Raw genomic sequence first — 27,510 nt, 5'->3', positions numbered from 1 at the left:
CGAGGAAGAGCCGCGCTGCGCGCCCATTGGCGGAGCGGGCGGTGATTGGCGGCGCGGGCGGCCAATGGGCTGCGCGCGCGCCAGGCGCGGCGGGCGATGGAGTGCGGGGCCGTGCGGGCCATGGCGGCTCGGCTGGGCCTCGCCGAGCCCGCCGTGCTCAGGTACCGCCGGCCCCGCCGCGAGGCGCTCCGCGCTCCCGTGCCCACAGCCAGCCCTGCGTTATTCCCGCCCGGGTCAGCGGGTCCGCCCGGGCGTGCCCCCCTCCGGCCCGCTCTCCCCGGCGCTGACTGTGCCCGGCACCGCAGCAGCGCCGCCGCACCCCGGGACAGCCGTGCCCGCCTTGGGTCTGGTGGATGTGGTGGAAGTCCCAGACCCGTGGGCTCGATGAAACAGCCATGGCCAGCCCTGCAGTGCTGAGCTGCTGCTGCTGCACATCATCAGAGAAGGGGCGGCGTTGCCCCTCCGGCACCCCGGGCCCTCAGGCCGTGCTGCAGCCGGACTGCGACACCTTGGCTCGAGTCCTGTCGGGCATTCTGTCTTGTAGCTGTCGTTTTGTTGACGAGGGCTTTGTGTTCTGGGTGTTTTGCAGAAAAGCTGAGGAGTATCTGCGGCTGTCCCAGGTGAAATGCACGGGGTTAATGGCTCAAATGACGGCGACGAGCAGTGCTGTGATGTGCCTGGACCTGGCGGCGAGTTTCATGAAACAACCGGTTGACAAAGTAAGATAGACTGTGTGACTTGGCTGGTTGGTGCATTCTGCCTGACTCCACAAAACCATTGTTCTGTAGTGTGTGTTGGGAGCAGGAATGGGATATAACAACTAACCTTCCCCTAGATCCCGCAGTTTGCTGTGTTAGACCTTTCACTGTTCAGAGTTTGAAACAGCACAAATTGAGATCAGTGTCATAGTCCCTTCACAAATTAACCTTGCTTTGGTATAATTTCAGCTTAATTTCTACTCTTGTAGTAACAAATAAATTACCAGCAAGGATGTTAAATTTAAGATCTGTCCTTTTACTGTGGGAAGAAAGCAGTTGCTCCAAGGAATCTGTCACTGTGGGGGTACCTGTAAACCTCCATCTTCAAATCTGTCAGGTGAATAGCAGTGAGCTGTCAAAATAATGCCTGATACGACATATTCATGATTGTCCATTTACAGCAGAGGAGAATTTAATTGGACCTGACCCCATGAAGATGTTGCTTATGTCTTCAACTTGCCCAGATTTTGGTAATTTTGTCGCTACCTATCTTGTGATAAAGGGGCCATGTCATATATGGAAATGTCAAACCTCACTTCCAGTGAAAGTCTAAAAATATCACTGCATTAGAAGATGTGGCATTCCTAGGTGGTTAATCTTTCTGTGTGCAGTCAAAACATACATTATTCATTGCACAAATTTGTTTAATGTAGCAACTGAACTTTATGGTGTTGTGTTGGTTGCCTTATTAAGATGTCAGGAAGGAATCTTGCTAATTCTTGGGGTTTGTCTTTGTCTTCTTGACAGAGCTATTGTGTTAAACTCTCTGGTTTGAACAAGACCACCTACCAGAGCTCCATGAAGTCTTTGGAATGTTTGCTAGAGGTGAACCAAAGGCTGGGGATGCGAGACTTGGCTGTGCAGTTTTGCTGCTTAGAGGCAGTGAACATGGCTTCAGAAATCCTGCAGAGGTGAGGAAGCTCTCATGAGTACACTGGGAACCACAAGTAAGGTTCTTTGTTCTTTAGATGTATAAAGAGCTTGATGTTTGGAAGGGCCAGATATCTCCTACTGATTGGAGCAATGAGGTGAGTTCTCAGCACTGATGATCCAGCCATGAGCTGGGCCACTTTTTAGAAGACCTGTTAAAAAGATTTAGTCTGTGAATCTCAGCAAGTCATTGTCCAACCGTGAATTCTTCATCTAGGAATAGTGTAAAAAAATAGGACTCCTAATCCCTGTATTTGCCCATAGCATCACACTGTCATCCATTTAACTGCTGATCATGGCACAGTTCAGAAGTAATGCTCAGTGGAAATAAATCCTCCCTTTTGGGGACACAGATCTCTTAAAATGCACATCACTTTATCTGTAAAACCAATAGGTAGAACACTTCAGTGGAGATTCAACAGAGTTAACTATAATTTTCCATTCTGTATCATCTGCTTTAACCAGAGCAATCCCTGAAGAGCTCTGTTCTGCAGTGCTGTCACCCTGATAGTACATGTTTAAATGCTGTTAGGTCAGTGCACAAAGGCTGTGCTTGCTTGGTGGTGCTTAATACAAACTGGAAAAAAATAGCCTGGGGCAGGTGGACAACAAAAAATGACATTCTTCAGTGCTGCACATCCACTGTGTCATTTTCCATATTTAAGCCTTCCTCTCTGTAACATACATACTGCAGGAATCAAAGAAACGGTAATGCTACCTTCTATTGTAGGGATGGATTTATGCAAAGCATCTCATTGTAAATTTTAGATCTTAGGAAGAGCTAAAAGTGATGTGTGGATCAGGAGCACAAGAAGCAGATTTTCTGACATGCCTTGATCCACATCCCCAGTTTAAAATACCTCTAATTCCAGAAGAGGAGACCATCTCAACTCCCTTCTTTTCCCTCATCTCTTTTGCTCCTCTGAGCCAATAGCAGCTTCTCTGTTTGACTGGCTTACAAAGGCCCAGGTGCTCCAACATTCGTGTTCAGCTGCCAAGTGCCACACAACAGATGGATTTCAGCAGCTTCACTGAGGCAAATACACTGTCCAATTATCACTTGCTGTTCCTCAGGTATGAATCCAGCCTCTCCGAAGCACAGCGAGCGGACCTGGATTTCTCCAAACCCCTGTTTGTAACAGCTGCACTGTGCACTGCATGCAGGTGAGTGTAGCCTGGGAGACCTTCTACAGGCTGAAATGCCTGCTGAGACTCCAACCAGGGCCAGCATTCAGGGTCTTGCTTAGTATATCCCGCTGCCCTGCTTCTGAAAATGGAGACAGCTGGAGCAAACCAGGCCTTTCCTCATAGCGAAGTCTGGAACGTGCACTGCACAAAGCAAAAACTTCTGTGGCTTTTGGTGAAATACTGCTCAAGATGCAAGAAGGGCTTCTGAGCACCAAGAAGCAGCCACTATGAAGAAGGAAAAACCCCAAGTCGTAAGCCATCAGGTCCTGAGGGTGCTCTAGCCTTTTGGAGATGGCTCTGATAACTGTAGGCCTGTATCAGCTAAGAGAGGTGTGTGACTCAGCCAGCACTTGGGAAGAATTTGCTTATATGCAAAGATCTTCCTCCCTCAGCATTACACCTTGTGACAGTCTTATTCAGCAGCACAGGTGCTGTGTAGTTGCACAGCTCCTGACAAGGGCTCTCTTGACACACAGTGACATTCAGCTTTTTGCTGTAGCGGCATTTTATCCTGATTCCCTGAAAATCTGAAAATTTACCTCTTCCTTACACAATTCCTTATGTAAATTGAACTCACCCTGAGTTTCAGTTGAGCTCTATTGACTGAGTAGTGTAGGGGTCTGGTTTTTAAGCAGATTTGTTTCTGTGGGAGACAAGGATAAGTAGGACAAAAAGGCCTGCCTTACTCATGTCACAGGCAGTGTTGGTACAGTAATTATCACCTCACCTAAGTGATAGTTGCTGGAAGGTTGCTTTGTACAGAGATAACTTTCTCTTGTAGGTCTTTGAAGCTAAAAGTGGACAGAACTAAAATGTTGGCTACATCTGGAGTGAAAAAAGCAATATTTGACCGGCTGTGCAATCAGCTGGAGAAGATAAGCCAGCAACTCAGCAGTAAGTTTTTGGCTTTATCCCTGTAAGACAGCACACCCATCCCATGGGCTCACAGTGCCCCATCCTGTTCCACTGGTGATTTCAGTCTGATCACTTTCAGCTGTCCCCTTTTAGCCAAATCTGCCCTCCATTCCAACATGTTTCCTGCAGCCCAGTTCCCACTCACAGTCCTTGCTTCTGGAGAAGTTGCAATAGCTTAGCAAGGACAAAAATAGGAAAAAAGTGGCAAGGACAAAAATATTTTCCTCTCTTCTCGAATCCTCACTGCTCTTTACAGTCTCTGCTGCTGCAATTTATTCCTTGCTTCTCCCATACTACCTGACCTATCTTGGATTCCTCCTGCTTGCTTGGTTTCTGCATCCTGTTAACATGGCAACCTGACACACAAATTATCACAAACATCTTCCTCAGACTGACTCACTCCTGTACTTTCCCCCACTGCAAGATTAACAAGCATAAGCCTTGCTGTTCTGGTACCAACTCAGCCATTTCCTGACACCACCCCTCCTCATACATTGGGCAGATGTCAGGAATATTTCTTGCCCATTGTTGAGCCTGCAGCTCTCTGCTCCTCTTTGTGGGGGAGAAAGCCTGAAAAACAATACATGCACTAATGTCCTTGTATTTCTGTTGCTTCCTCTTTCTCATTTTTCCTTTCCCAGGCTTTCATTCTTATTTTCCCACTGAAAGTTACCCTGCCTCACTGTGTCTTCATACCCTGATGTTTTCTGCAACATGCTGCCTGAATCTCACCCAAAAGCTGCTACTTTCTCCTAGGTGTGTGCCCTATAAAAACCCGAACAATACCCCAGCACTAAAGCAACTAAAGGCAACTGGGAATTGCCATATGAATTAGGGAAGAGTGTGCATCTGCATACCTGGACAGCTCCCTGCATGTTGTGGGTATCTATAAAAATTGTGAGAATGGAATCAAAGGGAAAGAAATAATTGATATTCCTGCCTGAATTACCTAGAAGGGTAGCAGTGTGGTTTTGGGCAATGAACATGGTGGATCATTGTGGTTACCAATGCAGCAGCAGCAGCTAATTAGCAGCCTGCTAATTAAAGGAGCCAGTCAGTCCGTGCCATACTTGAAGTGCTGGCACCTCTTGTAGAGCTCAAGTATCAGTCTGGACCAGGGAACTGCTCTGACTGGACAGCACTACTTGTGGAAGGTGGCACTGCTGTCAAAGAATTACATGTGGCCACCCTTGGAGCCCCAAATACCATTCAAAAGTAAAGCAACTTACTTGTTTTTTTAGAAGATGTTCCACTGGCTGCAGAGACACCTGACAGCTTCCAGACTGCCCTGGAGCAGTGTGAGCAGGAAGAGGGTAAGTTGTGTTTATCTGTGAATGAAAATCACCTCACTGGAGTAGTTCTGAGCTTTCTTGCTGCTCCGTGTTTTAGTTGTGTGATGGGCCATGATGCTGCAGTTCACAGCAGCTCTCTACATCCTGCAAACCATGGGCTGTGGAAGCACAGAGAGAGCCTAGCAGGACAATGGAGTTTATACTGAGTAGTCCTAGTATTAAGGACAGCTGTTGTGTTCAGACAGAGGTGAGGAGGTGACTGTCCCAGCAGGTGAGGGGAGCAGTGACCACAGGATTAGATAACAGGGACAGGCCCCTGCTGGTGTCTGTACATTTGCTCACTGCCTGTTATCCCCAGCAGCATGTTGCCCATGGTGGCCTCTCATGGGCTTTCTTGTTTCCTCACAGGCTCTGAAGAGGATGAGGAGATGCCATGTAAACGACCAAAGACTGAAACAAAGCAGGACTATGAAGAATGGAAAAAGAAAATCCTGGAAAACGCTGCTAAGGCACGAGGGACAAGGAGTACCGACTCTGCAATGCCACCCAGTAATGTAACTGCTGCTTGCTCTTAATTTTAACTCTCCCTCTGCTCTAACAAGAGATCCAGTAGCATATGAGTGATGGCTGCCTGGCAGACAGCTGATTTTATTTAGGTTTTAAATATTTAAGAATGTTATTTTTAATAAATTACACCACAGATTGATGGGAATTTACAGGAAGCCTGTCTGACTACTCAGCAGGCTATGGCATTAGGGGTAGAAGAGCTTCATTCTCTTGCTGCAAGAAGCAGGTAACATTCTAATGCTACTTTAAGTGTAAATAAGTTATAAGTTACAGGCCATTGGGCCCCTGACTGGAACCAGTCAGTGAAATAAGAGGGAGGGGACTAACAGTGCCTTGTTAAACTGCAATGCCAGCAGAGAAATGAAGCCTTATTTTTAAAGGGTTTTTTTTAATAAATATTGTTTAGTCATTGAATTTGACTTATTTTCATGTGTATAGGAACAAAGTCTCTTGTGCTTTTGTAAGGGGTCCCAAATATTCCAAGAAACAATAAAAGTACTGGAAGGAAAAGCTTTGTATTATGATATGTTCTTGGCACATGTACTTGGAATGCAAAATAGAAAACATGGAGGAGATGCCTGTGCCTTAAGAAGGAAGATCTCCAGGGGAAAAGGACTGGGTAACAGGTTTTTTTGTGCCTTGCAGTCATAAGCTTAGAGAAGAGGTCTGTGTTCCTTTCTTTTGCATATTTTCTGCCTGGGATGTATCTCTGGACCTACCCAGAAATACTTTCAGGTTTGTTTGGCAGCAGGGCTTAAACCAAAGTTGATGAATGGGCTTGTTCCACTTTCATGAAATTTATTAGTATTAATTCAGAAATATACAGACCAATGAATACAATGACATTCAGCATGCAGAAACACTGTGGAAGGAAAACATGAACAAAAGTGGGCCTTCATAGAAGGTGATAAATTATCAAGATTCTTCTCTGTCCCAATTCTGGAAATGCTGCAGAAGTCAGGACTATGCAAAGTGAGAAGCACTTGAGTGGAAAAGATAGCTAGACTGGGGTAAGCCAGTCTTACAAACCTCATCATTAGCAACCAATACTTCTGCAAATTCAAGGGATGTGAAAGTCTGTAAAGTTCGAAGGAGCTTTACAGGTGCCTTTGATGGAAAGCTACTTCTAGTAGTATTAGTTTCCATTTTTCCTAGAAGCCATCCAGTTCACACTGAGTTTTGCAGAATCCAGAACAGGAAACCACAGCTTTAATAAATAATGTTATACTTTTATCTGAGAGATTGTAAGTGGCTCCCACTCTACACATAAGAAAAGAGTTTAAAATCCAAAATAAGTTAATATTGTGAAGAAAAGGTTTAATGTTCAAGAGCAAGGTGAGGGGGGAAAAAAGGGCTTCAACCTCCTAACTGGACTAAAGGCAGAGTCTGGCAACACTGTTTCCCTGTCACTGAGCCTATTAGAAATGACACCTGTTTTGCATGTCACACCATACCAGCTTCTCAGACTTCACTAAAATTTCCAGAGAGGAGAAACAAATCCTCAAACTAAAACTTAGCAACTTAAGTGCTGCAGTCACAGACAATGAAAAGCACTTACAAGTTTTTAAAACATAAAATCTCTGAAAATCTCCTTTTCTCTACAACATGAGATCTTTTTGCATAGACCCAACAGTCATTAGGTGATTTGTATTCATGGCAGTTTCACATATCTCCTTCCAGAAGTTCAATCAGTTTATCTCAATTTAACTTGCCATAACAAACAGCAGCAAAGGACCAACTTAATTTGCTTCAAACCAGGGTTCCTCATAGTTCCTAACTATGCAGTGACTATTTTTTAAAGGAGAGTGTAGAATAGTAGCAAAACAAAACCAAAACCATCCAAGCTGGAGTTGCACTGAAGCATCTTCATGTTGTGGGGAAATTACCTTTTTGAAAGAAATAGATAAGATAATGATGCTTGTATCTTTTGTTTTAAGTAACAAACACCTGAGGGACAAGTTGTGCCACTCTTGTGGCAGTTCTCTAAAGCTGGTAACATACAAACATCAGACAGGAAGAAAATCTTTAGAGATCCCATGCTTGGTGTGAGAGACCAGAAAACTGCCAGGGGTTTTCTGCTATAAACACACCAACAATACTCTGCAGAATCAAAGCCTTCAGCAAGAAGTCAGCCCCTGTAACAGCCACGATTTTCCTCTGCTATATAGAACAACTAAAAACTTGTAAAAACAAACAAAGTAGCTTCTGCTTTTAGAAATCTTGTGCCTCTTCCTTAAGGCACTTCTGGAACCATAGCACTAACACACCAGATAATTGAGGAAGACAGTCCCAAAACTTTATGTTATAAAACAGGGATAGAAATCACTGGAGACACTTGAGTCCTCCTTCCACAGCTTCATGTCCATCTCCAAGAGCAGTGGAGCTGTCACACAAGCTCACGCGAGCTTGACAGACATACTCTGAAATCTCTTCAGCCTGTTAGCAGCAGCCACCACATAGAAGTGTTTCTGTGAACAGAACAGAACAGTGCAAGCGTGAGCACAACCGAGGCAAAGGAACTTTGCTGCAGCTGACAGGGATTTTTCTTCCGGGTAAATCCATTTCCTTCTAGTGACCCCCAGCTTGTGTGGGTTGCAGTGGTTCCTGCACAGCAGCTGGGGCTGGGAGGTTCTTCAGTGTTATTAGGAACTGTATAGTGATAGGTCTTTAGATTATGTCATCTTTAAAATGCAAGTGCAGAACTTTGCCACCAAGCAGTTGTAGTGCAGGACTGAATGAAGTGTAAGCCTCTGGTTTTACTCCTTGGCAAGGAATTGCAACTCCCCAATGACAGAAGAGAAGGAAATAGTCCTCAATGAGTTTGCCTTATAATTCCACAGGCTTCTTTCTAACAAGATCACTGTGTTCACCTTTTAGGATCAATTATCTACAATCAAATAGAGACTCAAACACAAATTATTACCTATCACTTCATAAAAACTGAGTTCAGAAGGAGCCTGGGGTCATCAGAAAGATCCTGAAGAGTTCTCTCGATAGGTGTAAGCCTAATTTTTTTCTCTCTCTTCCACACTTCTATTCTGCAGTGGGAGGCACAAATTGCCTAAAGTTGTATCCCTACTCCATAGTGACAACAGATCAATGCAACTGTTACCAATGGAAAGATTATAAAGAGAATGAACATTTAATATAAGGCAGCATCAGAAGCTTCTGAACGTGTAGAAAGAAAGTGTATCTTTCTAAACTTCTAAACACCAATCAGAAAGAGTGAAAATTGAAACCAAACTTGCTAGGAACAGAACTACTATCCTTCTGCAGGACAAAACAATTTACAGGTAAAAATAGACTTCACAACTGATATTTACAATCAAGAAGCCTGAGGGCACAGTGAGCCCACACACAAGGGGAGGGAATGGCTCTGCCTGGGTTGTGCTGATGTTCCCTGTGGAAGCAGATTTGCCACCCTTTGTGTATTTACCTTCCATTTCCTGTGGGCCATGTAACTCTGCAGCAGCAGCTGGGACTTCAGGCGGAGCTTGGACTTCTGGGCCTTGGCAGGGAGGTTGTTGAGCCACTCGTGCTTCAGACACTGCGTCGCGCTCATCCGGCAGCTGCAGGGGAGGGATCTGCCGTGAAAACCCAGCCCCCTTTGCTCATTTCCTCACTGCCCTGAGCCCTTCTTTATTAGCGATAAGGAAACTGCCTCAAATGAATGAACACGAGTGAAATGCTGTTCATCCCCGTGCATGGGATCCTAATGGCATCCTGCACTCTCCAGCAGGAGGGGTGAGTGGGATGCTGGTGGCTCTGCAGTGGTTTGGTTGAGCTGTGGTTAAGTTCACGAGGTAATGTCTCATTTTATGATGCAAATTCAGAACTTTGCTAACAGAAGAATAACGTTTGTGGTGTTATCTGTCTGCCCTGACAGCACAAGCCCATTCTGTGCCTCATATTTAAAAAGCACAATTGTCTATTCACCCTAAACTTGGATGAAGCTAAGCATACTTTATATCCTGACATCCAAGAATGGGCCAAAATGCTACAGCCTATCCTAAAAGCTTTGAGAAGTATATGGTAATAGAAGAAATCTTGAGGTAGAGATGTTGAGAAAAAAGTTTAATTTGCCTTTTTTCAAATCAAAAGCCTATGCCCAACTCCTGAGCTCTGTCTGAGCTGTCACTGAGATGATGAGAAGACAACTCCTGCCTGCTCACCCTGATTTCAGCAGTCAGGGGAGGGGGCTGCAGATCTTGCACAAGGCCAGACCCACTGTCCCAGTGGGGCAAAGGTGCCTGGTCTGCAGGAGAGCAGAGGCTGCCACACTTTGTGAACAACTGGGCCAACTAATCACGGCTCTCTGCAACTCACTGATAACACTCTTCTCTCACATACTCGTTTCATTCACAGAAACCTCGCAGAGTGTCCCTCTGGAGACCCTAATCCTATTGCACAGAAAAATTGAGGATTCCAAAGCAAAGTTTACAGTATCACAGCAAATCATCATCACAGTCTGAGAAGAAATCCTTCGATTTCTCCTGCTAGCAATATGCTAAATTTTAGTTAAATCTTTGCTTTTCATAGGAACCTATTGTTTAAAATGTAATTAGTACTAGAACTGATTTGTCTGATTTAGGCAATGATCAGAAAGTTGTTAATATTCTAAGCACTCCTTTGAATTCCCCTCAAACACACAATCTGTTTTACTGTATGCATCATTTCCTGGTTTGATTAGTTTTGTGTCAGTACTCAGCAAGAGAAAAATTTCTCCACCCAGCCAACCCCCCAGTCGTGGTCTGACATCAATATCATCCTCATTCTCTTCTTTGTTGCATATGTGCAATCACTTTTTCTATCAGTGGAGCCAAGAATGAGAAGCCACATGCAGAGTTAAGTCCCAAACACTCCCTAATATCTCCCAAAAGCCTGTAGACCACTTAAGAAGAGAACAATGCACATTTTCACAGCTGCAGCTTCCATTTATCCTGCATGGCATTCAAGCGGAATTTTTGCAATTTGTGTCAAGGCTTGTGACAGTCCAAGCTAACAATAGAAATAGTTTTTGCTCAGAGAAGCAAGAGCTTAAGAGACTGATTCCTATCCTGCAAATTCTTCCACATTCCCAGTGTTCTGCCTGTATTGATGCTACTGTGAAAAGCAGCTTTCCTCAGTCAGGGTACATGGACACTTTCCTTTAAAACAAGGGCTTCTGAATCACTGAGGAACTGCTCAGCAAGCCCAGAGACAGTACACAAAAATGTCACATAGTAAGTTGTCATTGTTGGCTACAATCCAAACAGCTGCTTGGTAGGAATTTAGTATCATTGGTGCCACTGTCCCCACAATCAGACACAGAGGTACCTTTTCTCCTTCACAAGTAGTCTGGAAATAAAGTCTTTGGCTTCCTCCGAGAGCTGTTCAAATGCTTCTGCATCAAAATCCCAGCTGCAATTGACTACATAATTCATTGTCTCTGCATCAGTCTCTCCCAGGAATGGGGACAGGCCACTAAGACTTAAAAAAAGAAAGAAGGGGAGGGGAGAAGAGCAGTTATCATATGCAAGATGTGTTTTTTCCTTCTATGAATCCTCTGCTTTATTACTGTTATCTTATGGGGGGGAAAGGCTCTCAGCTATGGAGGATTCCACTTCTCAGTCCCTGCTATGATAAGGCAACAGTTTGGGGCAATAAATTCAGCGTTACCCCCTAGCAGTTCACTCAGGTCAGGGAGCAACATTAATAGAACCCCAAGGAATGGATTCAGTGAGGATTTAGGTACATCCTTCAGTGTCTTCCCAGCTAGGAAAGCTAGAGGGACTCAAGAGCTTTCCCAAATCAGGGCCCATACCCGTATGTGGGTTGAATTAAACAGAATTCTGAACAATAGATTACTTTTTACAATTAGCCTCTAAGCCCAGATTTATTGCTTCCATCATCTATTACTTCATTCAGTTGGGTTTTGGCTAACATACAAATTTAAACCAGAAATTTATCCAGTTCACAGAAAACATATGTGAAAGATTCTGGGATGCAAAACAAGCTTATCAAAAGGTGGAGACTTTGGACAGACAAGCTGTCCATGGTTGCCATCCAGTATCAGAGAAAAGTTTTAGCCCTGTTCATGACAGGTCATTTCTTAGACCCATGGCCTAACACAGACAATATTCATTCTCCGGTACAGATGCACACCAAGCCTAAGATAATAAAATTATCAGATTACAAATTTAAAAATTAATTCAAGTCCTCAAAAACACAATCAAAATTTAAATTCTCACATATTTTGGGCAACTTTTCAGGGTTAAAAAAAAGACCTGACCCATTTTACTTTGCTAAATAAGATGATAAGGGAGAAGAACATTTACATATTTATCAAAAGGATCATTTGCTGTTTAGACACTCTGGACACACAGAGAGGTGCCTCTGTATGAAAAGCTGGGGGGTTGGACAGAATTAATTAGGAGGAGTCACAGCCAGATGGGCTCAGTGGCTGCTGCATTCCTGCCCTGCAGGGCCCTCAGAGCCACCACACGACCCCTGGCAGGGCCACTCACAGCATGTACGTGATGACACCCACGCTCCACATGTCCGTGGGGAAGGAAACAAAGTCGTAGTTCACCACTTCAGGTGCCAGGAACTCCGGCGTCCCGAAATTCACTTTCAGCTTCTCACAGGGTTTGTACCTGTACCAGGAAAAGAGCCACGAGTGAGGAGCTGGGGAGTTCATCTCACCAAGGGAAGAGCAAGGTTTTTGGGAGCGTGGCAGAGGAGCAGAGCCAGGAGGAAGACCAAGGACACTAAACCTTGCGAAGGGCTCTCCCAAAGAGTGGTAGCAGCTTTACTCTCTGCCAGGCACCACAGGATACCTTCCAGCAGATGTTGTCCAAAATCCATAAAATATAAAACAAAGCATCCTTGTTTATACAGGATTTGGAGAGCATTTGATTAGTGGGATGTACCCAACTACAGCTCAGGATAGACATCTGCATCACAGATATGAACACAATACAGCTACTAAGGTGGAACTGGAGAGGATTAGAGTGACCCCATATAGGGGAAATGACTCTGTTCTATTGCTTAACAGGGAAAGGTTATGAAGCTGAACCAGTAACAACTGACACTGATGGCAGTTGGAGTAACATCTGTGTTCAGGCAGAATGAGCCACTAAAGCACTGCTTTTAAATCTCTTTCTCCTGGAGGATCTTGTTCACAAAACTGCTTCAGCAGAAGTTTGTATCTTTACCCTCCCAATTTAAAAAACAAACAAACAAAACCCCAAACTCAATGTACATTTTTTTTTCTTTCTGAAGTATTTTATGGAAACAAAGTCCTTGAACAGATACTTATATACAAACACATAAATAAATAAATAAATAGGCATGAATGTACCAGCTTTTAGCTTAAGAAAAACCTCAAAGGGTTTAAAAATAAATAGAGAAATGTTATTTTCTTACTGTCATAGCAACAGAAATAATTCCTTTTTATTCTAGGGCAATGGACTCATGCTCTCACAGCTTTTCTTTAACAAACTCATGCAAGCAAAATAAAAGAATGGAGAAAAGTTCCTATTTCTCTGAGGGCTTCCTGTTTCACATGGGATGGCTCAACCATGGGGAATTTTTTTCTTTTTTTTTTTTTCCTTCAATCAACTTAGCTACTTAAAGAATTTAGCAGATAATTTCTACAATTAGAACCTGCACCATGAAACCCTGTCAAGAAGCCTCTGGGAGCCTTCACAGTGTCCCTAGAGTAAAAGCTCTACATGGGGAATAATTTTGAGATAATTAGAACAGTAGTATAGCCTTATCCAAGAGAAATGTTATTTGAAAAAGTAATTAGATAATTAATGCACACAGCAGAAGACTCATGCCTGCAAAAGCATAATGCTCAGCTCACTCACACAGAATTATTACAAAGACATCAAAACACAACCCCCCCCCAAAGAACTACCAGAAACATGTCAGAGGTTTGTGGGTTTGATTTGGTTTTGTTTTTTAAAATAAATTCACAACTGAACTTTCTTACCTCCTTGCTAATCCAAAGTCAATGATTTTAATCTGGTTTCCTGTGTGATTTACACATAGTATGTTTTCAGGCTACAAAAAGAGAAGATGGTATTTTGAGTTAAATGTTTGAGACAGAGATCTAGCAAAAGATGGATAGTATAGATGTCCCTCCATAAAAAGCCACACAAAACAGATCAAATGCACCCAAGTTTTTTTTCCCCAATGAGAATACTTTTCAAGGTGGGGATGAGGGGTTGATGGGGTCCAAACATTACAACTGCAGAACTGTCTACGAGTCAGCCTGGTCTAATATCATTTGTGTAAAGTGCTGTGTAAGCAAGCAGGAAAAAAACAGTTTGTATTTCTGTTTAAAAATTATCAGTTATTAAGGGACCATTTGGAAAACACTGCAATTTTGCTGCAGGTTGGTTCCAGGCAGTAAAAAGCACAAACTATGGAAGATGATTGAACAGGTATTTGAACACTGTTACAAAGGGGTAGGGGAAATGGAGGGAAGACTGTGGGCACTTCTAGCCAAGGAGGTTTTGGGTGGGGTTTTTTGTCACTGATGACAAAAGGGGATTGCTTAATCTTACAGAGAATGAAAAGCTTCTGATTTAAGAAAGGCAAAAGCCCAGAATCCTGATCATTTTGCTATTCCAAGCAAGCTACTGAACAGACATTGGAAAAAAGTAACGAATCTCTAGAGCTCCATTCATTGTAGCTATTAAGTCTATTCCTTTATGACGTGAGTCCATGAAATGAGAAATTACTCCTCAGTAATTAGAGACTCTGTAAACCAGCACCACTAAAGCACGAACAACTGACCTTCAGATCTAAGTGGAGTATATAATGCTGGTGCAAGTAGTGGACTCCTTCACAAATCTGTTTGGTGAACAGGATGGCATCCAGCTCAGTCAGATGGTAGTTTTCATCTGTGATCCGGTCAAATAATTCCCCACCATCAAGACTAAAATTTTGACATAGAAAAGCATTAAAAACCCTAAAATCTTGCATTACCCCAATTTATTTCCAAATTGGGAATTAGACTCTGTAATCGAGGGTCCTAACAAAACATCCAATATTAAGTGTATCAGTAGCCTCAATGACTTCAAGAGACTTATTTCTCTTGAAATTAAGTATCAATCTACATTCGAAAATGGAAAAGTTGTCACTAATATTTGAGGGGACACATGTCAAACCCAAAGCCACATGACCTGGTGATCCTATGGGACCAGGAGAATCTACAGGGAGTACTAAACTATATGTTATTCACTCATCTTATTAGTCAAGGCAAAATAAGTCTTCAACCTACAAAATTTACTAAATGGAACTTCTCAAACTGAAAGCTGTTTTACACGCGCTGACAACTGAACTTAATTCTGCATGGAACTTAAGAGAAAATTAGTCAGAGATAGAGCTCTGACAAGCTTTTAACCTGAAGAAATTACCTTTAAAACATTGTTATTTCCTTCTGAAAGTGAGATCAACTCTCTCTCAGGCTGGGAAACTACTCACCTCTTCACAGCTCAGAATTATCATTCCCTATTTCGTTTAGTGACCTGAGAAAACCCAAACATCTGACAATTCCAACATCATTTAAACTTACTATTCCATAATCAAAGTGATATTATTTTTGGCTTCAAAAGCATCATAAAGCTGGATCAGATTCACGTGATTTAACTGGTTCATGATGTTAATTTCATTTTTTACTTCCTCCTGAAAAAAATAACAAAGGGACAAAAAATGAGCAAAATGCACTCCTTAAATTTCAACATACCAAAACCAGAATTATTTGTAAAGTCCAACAACAGCTACATCACAGATCTCATGGGGATTGGAGGTTTCATCCTGAATACAGGAGATGATGAAGATTGACACCAAGCCCAAGATTTTGCAGTATTTGATGGTACCCAAGGATGAGCTGCCCCTCACAGGGCAGCTTGGGGCAGTGGCATTGGGTCTGGCAGGGAGGGCAGGGTCAGGGCTCCCAGCAGTGTGGTTACCTTCTCCTTGGCTCCTTTCACTTTTATGATTTTGGCTGCCAGGTTGAGCCCCGTTGATATTTCCGTGCACTTGTGGACTTGCCCAAAACGCCCCCTGTGGATGCCAAGGAAAAGATGGGAAACCAGCTCAGCAGAGCCCAGCACAGAAACCTCTCCTACGACTATTCTTATCATGAGCAAAAATAGCCCGGTACAAAGTGAACGGAGTCGGGTGGCCAGCAGCATGGAGCTCCTCTTTCTCTCAGCTTATGAAGGATTAGTTTTATCTTTCCAGCCAGTTGTTCAGTGCTTACATTAAAATATTAAGCCCCGTTGGTCCTGCTGAGGTATGATGGCCTGGCCATGCTCTGGCTCCCTTCTGTAACTGGACCCCCTCGCTGTCCTTCAGGGATGTGGTAGTGGGCATATTAACAAGGATATTTCTGTCCTGATCTCAGAACTTTTTAAATGAGCATAAGACCAGTAACTGTAGCCACTCCACAGACTGCATTTCTGGCGTGCTGTAAATTCTGCCCCATGTCACGCAGATATGTTAATGCCCCTTGGGATGATTTCTAAACACCATCTTCCCTGCTGTTGCATCACATAGCTTACACTTATTAAGCCATATTTGTATGTGGATCAATGTGTAAATCAAGCCTTCTTGTCACATAAGTAAGGATACAAGAATACAAAAGCTGAAGCAGCTGCAGACTTCCTATGAGTGAAAACTAAACATAAGGTCAAAATAATTATGACTCTTCCTCAGTTTTCTTTAATATGCAGCTCAGCACAGCAAAAAAAAAAAGATTTTGGAAGTTGCCTGACTTAATGGGCTTTGTTGATATCAGATGCTCTGAATCTGTCTGTCTTAAGGATAAAGGTTTTTCTCACAACACTGAGGCCAGGATTATTGTAACAAATGAAAAAACCAGTCATCCAAGATGGCAGTCAGGCATCTGAAAATGGAGCTGGGGCAGAAACCAGCCATCTAGGGCACACCCTTGATGTAGAAGCAGCTGTGATGGCCCGAAGGGCTCCAGGATGAACGCCGTCCCTCTGGCTGCAGGGAGCGTGTCTGTGCCGCTCGCACGCACACCCTGGGGCCAGCTGGGGAGCCCTGCAGCTCCCTGCATTTCCCCAGCAGCAGCACAGCATGGGCACAGCGACACTCACCCCCCCAGGACCTCGTGACGACACACGGAGTAGCACGCGGTCACCTCTGCTTGCTTGACGCTCACGACGCGGTGCTCGAAAGGAGCCGGAGGAGAGGGGCTGTCATCTGCACAGGGGACAGGCTGGTCACTGACATCTCTGCACACATCACTGCCCTGTGTCACCTCCTCACACCACGGATTTCACCCCACTGGATGTGAGGGGCTTTCACTGCTAACTCCCTTTTACAGATGAGGAATAAAGTCCCAGAACTGAGATCAGGATCCCACCTCCTGAATCTCCTCTCTGTTTTTAACACAGTAAACCCACTGGACACCCTTAGGAGACCAGCATCTTACTTTATGCATTAACAGAAAGGATCACTTGAAAAAATTATCTGAAAGCTTGAAAAAATTATACTCGATCATCTTTTAATTGTTACGTGACAGCCAGAAAAACCAGCAAAAATACACAGCACTGAGGAATGAGGACAGTGACTGATAAAATCATGAGGTTCCTCTTAGCAGCAAGAATTTTGGAGACAATTTCCAAATTAAAGCTGCAATTATTAGCATTACAACTATTAAGTTTAGTCTGTTTGTGGTAAGCTAAATTAGTTAACTGCTATTACTTAATGTCCAAGGTTTTCTAGGATAAATCTTCATTAAACCAATTTTTGATGTCCCCCATTGAAAGCAATTTTATAATTAATCTCCAGGTATGTCAGGCTACAATTTAACATGTTTTCAACTCATCTGCAGCCACTATTCAGAACGCCAGAGCAGTCAGGTCATCTGCCCATGTCTGTATGTTCTGGAACATACACATGTATGTGCTGCCAGGAGAGAGCACTCCCTGAGACACTGCAACCAAGTGTCCCTCAGGAACCAAGAGATCCATGGCCAATAACACAATAGGCCATGGCAAGAAACATTTCCTGCAGTACGTTTCGGTGCTCTGGATCTCCAGTCCAGAGTTGCTAAAGTGTGCCTGGTTTGCACACTCTATCTGAAGGAAAAAATGCTTCATCTAAAGAAAACGGATTTTTTCAAAATTCAAAATTTCAAAATTCTCATCTTCTGATCACACATACACTTCAACCTATTTTATTTTAAATTATTTTTTTCCCCAAAACACACTTTAAAAGGAAAGTTACTATTAAAAGAATCTGTGAATTGTTATTTACATAGTCAAAGGTACCCAAGGGAAAATGTTCTTGAAGTGTAAGACGTGGGGGCTCTACTGAGCACTGCTCCTGCTCTTGCTCTTATTGTCTATACACCAGGCACAAAATATATAGCACAAAATCCTCAATGTACAGGTTTCAAGAGTAGCTGTGAACAACTCACCGATGATTTCTCCCTGAGTGGGAAGAGCTCTGCCAGCTTCCAGAGCTTTGGTCTTCTCCGGTGCCTCTCCTGTATCGTGCCCACTTCCCCTCACAGATGCAGACTCAGATTCTCTCCTCTCAGGCTTGGTAGCTGTTGAAGATTTTTCTGCTTTTGCTGTTTCTTGATGGATTTTCACTTCTACCCCTGCACCTTTCACAGGCTCCTTTGCAGAGGTACTCTGTGAGGTTATGGGCTTGCATTTTAATTCCGATTTCTCTTCAGCCTTTTTACCTGGTTTGGGCTTGCTCAGGAACGGCTGTTGCTTCCCTGTTTGAGGTGCAAGTTCATTTTGCTTATTGTCCCCTTTAACTTCTGAATTTGGCTCGGAGCTGATGTTTTTAGGACTCTGTTGAAGTTTTAATTTGTCGGGCAGCTGTTTGACTCCTTTCAAGTCTGCTGGTGTGGATTTCACTTTGGGAATTTTACCTCTGTTGTCACTTATGTTTCCCTCCTTGGCCATCTCAATCTTTTCTTTCATGTCAGTCATATGTACACTGATGGATATCCTGCAGAACAAACAGGAGAGATATGATATTGATGCAGGTGGCCAGCCTGGTTTTTGTAACTTTGTGGGGGAAGAAAAATCTGTAAGTTTCCAAACCCACAAATTTCTACAGCATTGATAAAACCTAACTGTACCAGTCTTGCTGGGAAAGACTCTCAAACACTAAGGGGAGAGCACCAAAAAGCATGCTGATTCTTCTTCTGTGTCCACATCTCTCTACATGTCTGCCCTTCTGCTGAACAAAATGCCTCACCCTGCAAAGAGTTAATCCCACATTTGAAATCTTACCACTTTTTGCAATTATTACAGTTGGTCTAATAAAACACCACTCATCTGGGCAGAGAGAGGATAGTGATTGCCTTCCCAAATTACAGGCTGATTATCTAAATAGCTGGCTGCTCATATGGCTCTACAAATCTGATGGTTTGCATCCTCTTCCAGCTGGCTGACCTGCACACTCAGCCATCTGGGTTTGGGTCTTCTGATATGATAGCATTCTTTCCACAGCTTTCTCTTAAAAATCTAACTTTGATAAACTTTCTCACTCTATCAATACAATTTTCCTTGACATTTTAACTACTGGAAAAGTTTAAGGATTTTTTTCCCTCTTGTGTTGCCTAAAAAGAATACAGGTTAGAACCAATTCTCTGTGCTCCTAAACTCCATCAAAGTGTGATAATGTTTGAGTCAACTGCTACTGCTCCAACCGTCATGAGCAGTCTGATTTTACTGAGGCTGAATTGAAACTTTTGAAGTTGTAAAGTAGATTTTATACAATGGCAAATGAAGACAGTTTCTGATGTCTGGGAGAGAATGTATCTCATTTTCACAGAGGTTATTGCCCCTTTCAGTGAAGCAACCTCATTACAAAAGATGTTATAAAAGAAAATGTTTCTGCTTTCGTAAAACAAGAGTCTGAAATGTCTCATTTTCTGCACCTTTAACACCCTTGTGCTGTGCTGTGGATCTAAGCTGCTCTGGTGTGAGCTATGAGAGCAGCTGAACCCAGCTCTGAGCAAACACTTCCTCTGCTATCTAGACAAGCCTGAATTCAGTGGGACTCTCGGGCATTTCTCCAAGCTGGGGAACACAATGTTCCTTTGACGCCTCTGTGTGGGCTTACAAACTTCATTAGAAGTTGCATCCATTTCAGAGGCGTTTACCACTCTCATGTGACTTCACACTCCAAACCGTGACAGTACCCTGGGCAGGATGGCTGCAGCTGCCCCTGGGGTTTACTCCAGCCTCTGCCTTCCAGTTACCTGTTGACCTCCCTCATCCCCCAGCCAAAATCTGGGGCTCAGACACCAAATTTGTACACATGAAACACAGAGAAATTCCCCACCCAACATCATACATACACACGTAGGTGTGTATGGATGAGTGCGTCTATCACCCCCCCAAACATATATAAACCACTTTATAGCCACCCACCCAGACAGAGAAGACATTGGCAGTTAAAATCTGCTACAGAAGTTCCATTTATTGGGGTTTAGTTGGCAGGAGTCTTTTGGTTGTGGGGTTTTGTTGTTTTCTGTTGTGTGGGTTTTTAAAATTTAAATAAATGGGATTAAAATAAAATCCTAGATAAAGAATTCCAAGGAAAATGGACTATGAAACACCTATATGAGGAAAATATTAGCCTGATAGAAATGAAAAAATGAACAATCATTAGATGACCAAGACATTTAAAACACTGAGGACAACAAACACAAGTTCTTTGGTTTTGTCATATACTAATAAGTATCTCAAATTCCTTTCACCCCCCCCATGGTTATAGCAATAAAGGAGGGACTAAGTGGTTTATAACTACTTGAGTTCCTCTGTTGTGGTCACCTTTCTATGTCAGCACACAGAAGTGCTGATACGTCAAACCCCTCCCTCCCATCTGACTCCTGGGCTGCACAGAACTTTACACAGGGCCCCCTGGGCCTTCTGCCTTAATCCCTGTAAAGTCTCCCCACTCCTATCCCCTCATGCAGGAGCTGCCTCCTTTACTGGCCTGGCTTTCCTTCTTTCCCTTCTAACACATGAAGAGGTTTCAGGTCATGCAGAAAGCTACCAACAAGGCCATTACCTGGTATGTGTCACTTCACACCCCGTGTCAGATATGGCCCGGGATGTGGAGGGCACAGCTTCCCGGGATGCCGCACTCGGTGCTGGAGGTTTGTTTTCATTCTTCCCAGGTTTCTGATGAACAAGCTGCCTGTGGCACTCATCAAGGCATGGGGCTCTATCCACGTTCTGTGCTTTAGCAGGAGCATTTCGGTTGCCTGCATGATCTTGATGTACGAAGGGAAGACCATTGTGTTGATTCAAAGCTTTGACACCGACGTCCTTTTTCTGTGGAGAGCTCTTAGAGCTCTGTATGTTGCCAGCACTTTCTACCCCTTGCTGCTGTGCTGTCCTCTCTTTAAGCTGTGGTTTGGAGTCAGCTTTGTGGGCTATAGCACTAGAAGAGTTCACCTTCTCACATGCTCCCTTGTTTTCATCCAGCTTTTTCACGCTTTTTGTCTCTGAATAAAATAATCCATTACTAAACTATCCTTGGAAAATGTGATGGCAAAACATAGAAAGAATAAAGCAACACACCTCTCAAAATAACCTACAGAGTTACACCTGAAAAGATAGCAAGAAACCCTCCAAAAGGTTTAAAATCCTTACACCCTCAGGCTCGAGATATTACTAATGCTCATGGCTTAAAACCAGAGATTTACCTGCTCTGGTGGCTTTCCAGCAGTGTCACTGATTGTACTTGGATTCCTTAAAGCAAACGAAAACCTGCAAGGCTCAAGCTCCTTGTATCTAAAATCTGAAATCACTCCATGGGCAAATATAACGGGTAGTTAAAGCACTGCAGATCCTGCAGGACCCCTCCTGATTCCAATACACCCTCTACCCTTTTAGAGGGGTAGAGACACACCCAGCATTCATCACCTTCCCATGACAATGGCCGTGATTATTAACATTCAGCATGCCCAGACCACCAGCAACCAAGCTTTGCTCACAACTCTGTAGCTTTTGAGTCAGAATTGTGACCATTTGCTTTGGTTTTGTCACTTCCAAAGCGATGAAGCTAAAAAGGAGATTGCCCATAATGCAAAGGATTCACTGACAATTTGTGAAGACAATGGCATGACAGGGCCTGCTCAACATCACATTCACCCCTGTTGCAACTCCACAGGCATTAATAACGGATGCAACAGGGCAATGCCCTGAGAGATGCACCCTAAATAGGAACCTGGCCCTGACATGCCAATGAAACTTGCTGATCAAAAAAAGATATTCCCAGTGTCAACACGTCCCTTTTACAGAGAGGGTGAAGAGGGGGGCTGCTTCAGATATATTAATGGAAAAGAACTTACTAGGTTTGCTATGTGATATGGCCACTATCTTCACAGTATCTCCAAACAAGCTGTGCTCTCTGAATTCAGCTCACCAAAACCCAACTCAAAAACCCCCACCTCTTCAGCTAAACAAAGGTGCTCTTTTTAATTTCTGTGTCTTCTAGCTTTTTGTGGTGCCTGATCCCGGGGATAAATCATCGTGTGAAGGTGGTGAGAACAATTCTATTTTCCCAGTACTGAGGGGCAAAGTTACTCAGTTACAGTTGAGTAATTCAGGTAGTGGGAAATAGTAGGCTATTAATTTCCAGTTTGTCTGCTGTACATTCTACAGTCAAAGCTTGTAGCATGCCTAGAGGGATACATACCTTCCAGAGGCTTCTTGCTTTCAGTCTGGGTTCCTCTGTTACTAAGCACATGCTTAGGTTTTGCACCACTCTCCTCAGACTTATCTTTGGCCTAAAAATGACAGGGGAACACAGAAACAACAGTTACAGCCGAGAGTGTCTATTTCCCACCAGGTTCCTCCAACTATGTAGGCATTCAGACTCTGTAACATGGACAGTAACATCTCTTAACTTATGAATTATTAGTCACTGCTGTGTTCACTTCCTTCTTCCAATCTCCCCCTGCCCTTGCAGGAAGGCATCCTTTTAAAACAACATAACACAGATTAATACATTAGCTCACTGCCTTCCAAAATTTTCACTGTCACAGTTTTTGCCTCCTGTCATCTTTACTCCTATTGATTAACAAGTATGACATGTGAAACATGACACAGTACAAAAAGAAATAACACTGTGTTTCTGTAGCTTTTTAGCTAGAGACAGAATGAAAAGTAATGTTTCTGAATGTATTTGCTAAAACATATTTGTCTCAAGGTATCTAAAAATTTATTATTTGACCTGATAGAGGTGATACCAAAAAAGAGCCTCTAGCTTTAGGTAACTCTTGTGTATGTACTTGACATTTCACATGTCACCTTTAGAATGATTAAAAACAGATTAAAAACGGAAGCAGATTTTTATTTTTAAGCAGTGTTTTTCCCCCAATTAGTTTGAGAGGAGAGGCACTTTGTTATAGGACCACTAAAGACTTCACACAGCATACATGTGAAATCAAATTACAACCGAACACTACTTAGCAAAAAGCACTACACAAAATTAGGAAAAGGCATCATATTTCCTGTGGTTGGCATATAGTTAAAAAATCTAGTGATGAGCAGCCTCCTATCCTGATTTGTATAAGCAAATAAGCACCATGTAAAGTATTTTTGCAGGTAACTGATTACAAGACAGCTGCACATCAGCCCCTTCACCTGTTAGTAAAAGCAGTTAAGGATTTCATGCACCAACCCTAGAGATTGCACAGAGCCTCCCCACCTCCCCCTTCCCAAAAAACCTCAAAACACCCAAAGAGTAAAAGTAGGAAAAAATCATTACCCTTTTTATTACAGCTCTAAGCAAACCTGCAACAATGACCAGGGTGAACATTATTCTTGCACAATCCTACATGCAAAGAAAGCCTTGGGTAAGTGACATTTTAATGCCAGTGCGTTTTTCTCTGGTTTTTAAGTAAGAAGTTAGAGGTTTGGAACATAAGAAGCTCAATTCATAGTCTTTTGTTGACTCCAACCCCATAAAACTTTTCCATAAGCATTCCCACGGCATCCCTGGAATGCTGTCAACAAACAGCTTCACCCAGAAATGCAAACACAGCCTCCCCACTCCCAGCCCATCCCAAGCCAGCCTGTGATAAGCAGCGCCCTGTTACAAACAGCAAAGGCTGGAAAGCAGGAACAAGCAGGCAGCAAGTTCTTTTTCTGTGCTCCCCCTGCAACTGTGGAGCTCTTTGGCCATGTCTGTGCTGCTATCACACAGCAGGCTGCAAAAACCAGACCCAAGTTAGCACATGGCTCAGCACAAGGTAATTTGTTCTTAAGTTCACCTGTGCTTTGCTCCACATTTTCCAGCCAGGTCACGTACACACACACAGAGAGCCTCACTAATTTGAGCCTAGTTCAGATATCACTCAGCAGTTTGTGATCAAAGCACAGACTTATCTTAAGGTCTTATAACTGACCTTACGCTCCAATTTCAAAAAGTGTTCATGACCAGGAACAAAAAAGGAGGACAATGATGGTCATATGTCAGTTTGCCATAAAACTGCTCGCCCAGTACACCCTGACTGTTCTCCAACCAAGGCACAGGTTAGAGCCTGGGACACAGACCTCCACCCCATCCCAGCCCACCAGGTTGTCACCAGCAGGTCATTTCACCTCTCAATTTCTATTTGCCCATGCACAAAATCAAGCAAAGGACAATATCTGTCTCCAGGCATTTCGCAGTGACTGCAGACAGCGACTGTAACAACACAGCTTTACCCAAAACATATGAGACTTTTCCATTTCTCCAAAAACCTGTAGAACTGAAGTTGGAACTGGAAGTACGAGCTTTATCCAGATTTAAGGTTGATAACTAATGCATGATTTATTGCTCTCAACACTAATTGAAGCACTTTATAAGTTCTTCTGTCTCCTAACAGCCAGCTCACTTTAGCCTCTGGCACTTAAAAAAGGGAGAGCACTGAAATCCTGAAAAGTTACACTGGCATCAAGCACTGCCCCGTTCTTCTAAAGGTTTAGATGTACCTTCCCATCAAAACATTTTAGTTTTGGTAAAAAATATTTGGATTAAGATACAAATGGACATTTTCATTTGAGCTAAATTCTCCTTACTGTAATCACACCTCTAAATACAACCAGATTCTTGGAATCAATAAACATATTCCAGCTCTTGCAGTTTTCCTCCCTTTCGTCCCCATGGTAGGATAGAAGCCATAGTGAAAAATGGAAACTCCCATTATCAAGAACTAATTCCAGATGCCTGTAACTTTTAAAAAACAAGGCTAATCTATTTCAAAATACCATGTCAGTTAAGTATTGGTCTTGCTGTTTCTCCCTCCCTGTCCTCAATAATTAAGAAATGCTTAGGAACTGATGTCTGGGAACTTGCAAACACAAGAACTACTTGTTTTCAGGAGTGAACGATGTCAATGGAGTTGATGAAGTCACAACTGCATCAAAAAAATGTAGCTAAGGACAACTAAGATGTCTAAGGACAACGTAAATTTCTCAGTAAAATGACCATAAGTCAGCACAGGTTTCAGGAACTGGTGTGGATTCAGAATTTGTGAATGAACAAAGAAATAGAAGCTTCTCTCAAAAAAAACAAAACAACAAACTTCTAGTATGTTACTCATTCTTTTCTCTGGGGCCTCAATTCAGTCACTAATTTGGGTGACATTGCTGAGCTTTGAGCACTGGTAGAAGCTGAATTTTCCTTTACAGTAGCAATCTCCTCACACTCATTACAGGACTGCCTAGCACCCTTCAGGAACCTCAGACACTGTTTTGAGCTTGCTCCCTGCCTTAAGAGCCTTGCAATTCGAAGGTCCCAGCAGTAACCTGTAGCAGCAACACAGAAAGGAAATCTTGAATTAAACATCATGCAAGAGATTGACAGGAGAGCCTAAAGCCCTGCTATGTCATAAAGTGAAATGAAGAACAGTAAAACTAAACCAACCTCAACAGGGATTTCCAGCAGACTCCCCTTCTTCCAGGGCACAATACCTTTGAGAATGAAATCCACTACTTTAGAATTTTTTAATACTTCTCCCACAAATGTAATAACTTTATCCAGGGTATCAACCCTTTTCTCTATCTTTGCCAGCCTCTCCTTATGCTTGGAGGCATCTAGCTGGGCAGCTTTCATCAAATTCAACACTTCTGAGCATATGCTCTGGACGTCAGCTTGGGCAGCACTGTCCGGTACCTTCAGGCCCTTTTGCATTGCATCTGTGTCATCAGGAGCTGCTCGGGATACTGTGAGCTTGTTGATGCCATTTCCTACATCAGCAATGCTTCTGTCAACTCGCTGCAGTTTGCCTGTCAGGTCTTCTTGGAAATGCAACAGTTTGTCCATCTTTTCATTCAAGAGATACAGTTTTTTGTCCACCATACTTAAACTGCTCACTTTTGTAGGCTGAAACTTTGTCAGGGCGTTTCCCTCTGCGAGGTCCAAGCTCCCCGCAGACATTGTGTCCAGACAGCAGGAAGTCAAACAGATTAGGCTGGCTTTTCATTAGGCATAAATTAGAAAATGAGGCTCTGAAAGTTCATCTTCTTCAGCTATTCCTATACCAGACAAGCTCACTTACTGGAGTCACTAGAATGTATCATGAGATAGCTACTGCACAAAAGATTTATTTCTGTGTTATCTATTTCTTACTGTGGGCTTTCAATGAGGGAGGCAATTTGGCACCAGACTATGTTTTCTTGTGCCTCCTTGACGTCACAAAACCATTTAAAATTCTTTCTCGAGTGGCTGTTGATAGGCAAGCATCTTAACAATGGCCAATGCCTGCGCAGGCCTCTGGAGGGAGGGGAATTGTTTTCATGACCGATTTTAGTTCTGTGATAATGAAAAGGTGCTAGAACATTTCCCTTCATTAAACAGGAAAAATATAAAAGTAAATTGGCTGGCCTTGTGCTTCAGCTTGGAAGAATTCAGCTTTGTAGCATGGATGCAGAACACCCAGCATCAACACAGGGTGCTCTTTCAGTTGGCTGGCACTTGAATTTAAAAATAGAGTACAATGACAATGATCTGAAATACGTATCTAGCACCAGCATGTCTTTGTCAACTGAAACTTCTAAAATTAAATCTTTCTCCCAGGTTATAAAAATGAACCAAGTTAAAAAAAAATCATTATGAAGGCACAGCAGAATTGGTCAAACTATTAGCAATGAAATTATTAAATCATAAATCTTAAAGGATTTGTTATTGACTTGCTTTTCACTTCTGAATCACAGCATATCTGCTACACAAATTACATTCCCTAGACAACAGAAAGAGTCACTTCACACTGCATAGGCTTGACTGCCACAGTTCTGAATGCTTTAGAAACATTAATGAATGCACCCTTACAATACCACACAGAAGGGGAGTCAGTTCTCTGCCACAGAGGATGAACTGTGGCATCAAGAGAGAGCAGTTTGTCCCATGCCAGATGTGACACTGTAACACGACAGTGTCTGGGTCTCCCGGGTGTGTTTGTAGAGCAGGGAGGAGAACAGTGGGGAAACCCTGCTGCCACAGGAGTCCTGACAGCAAACAACAGCAAAGCCCCGGCCTTTGGGATACTGAGCATCCCTCTGTCTCCAGTCCCTTCCTCATTTTTTGTAAGGGGCATATGGAAAGAAAATGTCACTCTTAAAGTGAATTTCCTGTACGAGATAGGACATCCTAGACATTAAAATCCTTCCCACAGAGTAGCAGCAGCATTAAAATTACCCTCTCAAGACAATGTTGAGTCCTTGCCACTTACCTTTACAGTAAAAAAAAGTGTTACATCTACCAAGGCCATCATATAATTATAGCCAACCTGGTGGTTCTGTGACATTTAGAGGCCAATAACCAGCTTTACCAAACACAGCAAAAGCTGTGAGACTTGGACTATT

General features: G+C 43.0%; 2 protein-coding genes across 8 annotated transcripts in view; one reads left to right on the top strand and one right to left on the bottom strand.

Annotated features, from left to right (window-relative positions):
• Positions 1-78: 78 nt before the first annotated feature.
• On the top strand, positions 79-6,155 carry ORC6 (origin recognition complex subunit 6). Of its 2 annotated transcripts, none has more exons than XM_069026836.1 (7): positions 79-161; positions 590-719; positions 1,506-1,669; positions 2,763-2,852; positions 3,658-3,770; positions 5,036-5,104; positions 5,492-6,155. In XM_069026836.1, exons 1-7 carry the CDS (start codon positions 97-99, stop codon positions 5,656-5,658), a joined length of 798 nt encoding a protein of 265 aa, XP_068882937.1. In that variant the 5' UTR covers positions 79-96; the 3' UTR covers positions 5,659-6,155. The 2 variants fall into 2 exon arrangements, with proteins under 2 accessions (XP_068882937.1, XP_068882936.1); XM_069026835.1 differs by having other exon boundaries at positions 5,033-5,104.
• A 268-nt stretch (positions 6,156-6,423) lies between these two features.
• MYLK3 (myosin light chain kinase 3) overlaps positions 6,424-27,510 on the bottom strand; it is a 33,554-nt gene continuing 12,467 nt past the window's right edge. For 3 of the 6 annotated variants that reach the window (XM_069026832.1, XM_069026828.1, XM_069026831.1), the window contains exons 2-14: positions 23,432-23,497; positions 22,358-22,448; positions 20,723-21,161; positions 18,099-18,646; positions 16,771-16,876; positions 15,616-15,709; positions 15,219-15,328; positions 14,438-14,579; positions 13,629-13,699; positions 12,157-12,285; positions 10,967-11,119; positions 9,087-9,219; positions 6,424-8,118 (exon numbers count right to left, since the gene is read on the bottom strand). In XM_069026832.1, coding sequence (XP_068882933.1) covers positions 8,047-8,118; positions 9,087-9,219; positions 10,967-11,119; positions 12,157-12,285; positions 13,629-13,699; positions 14,438-14,579; positions 15,219-15,328; positions 15,616-15,709; positions 16,771-16,876; positions 18,099-18,646; positions 20,723-21,161; positions 22,358-22,448; positions 23,432-23,497 — 2,154 coding nt within the window. In that variant the 3' untranslated portion in view covers positions 6,424-8,046. Of the gene's footprint in view, positions 8,119-9,086; positions 9,220-10,966; positions 11,120-12,156; positions 12,286-13,628; positions 13,700-14,437; positions 14,580-15,218; positions 15,329-15,615; positions 15,710-16,770; positions 16,877-18,098; positions 18,647-20,722; positions 21,162-22,357; positions 22,449-23,431; positions 23,498-25,573; positions 26,245-27,510 lie in introns of those variants that run through there. The other 3 variants (XM_069026826.1, XM_069026827.1, XM_069026830.1) reach the window with 3 other exon arrangements.

The sequence above is a fragment of the Aphelocoma coerulescens genome, chromosome 11 (genome assembly GCF_041296385.1).
Source record: "Aphelocoma coerulescens isolate FSJ_1873_10779 chromosome 11, UR_Acoe_1.0, whole genome shotgun sequence".
NCBI lineage: Eukaryota > Metazoa > Chordata > Aves > Passeriformes > Corvidae > Aphelocoma > Aphelocoma coerulescens.
Note: the sequence above shows the minus strand (reverse complement) of the source record. Positions and strands in the feature narration are given on the sequence as shown.

What these genes read in the sequence shown, in the direction of transcription:
- ORC6 (XM_069026835.1), top strand. Translation starts at nt 97, where the DNA reads ATGGAGTGCGGGGCCGTGCGGGCCATGGCGGCTCGGCTGGGCCTCGCC. An exon ending in GCCGAGCCCGCCGTGCTCAG is followed by an intron (nt 162 to 589) that starts GTACCGCCGGCC and finishes GGTGTTTTGCAG; the next exon opens with AAAAGCTGAGGAGTATCTGC. An exon ending in TGAAACAACCGGTTGACAAA is followed by an intron (nt 720 to 1,505) that starts GTAAGATAGACT and finishes TCTTCTTGACAG; the next exon opens with AGCTATTGTGTTAAACTCTC.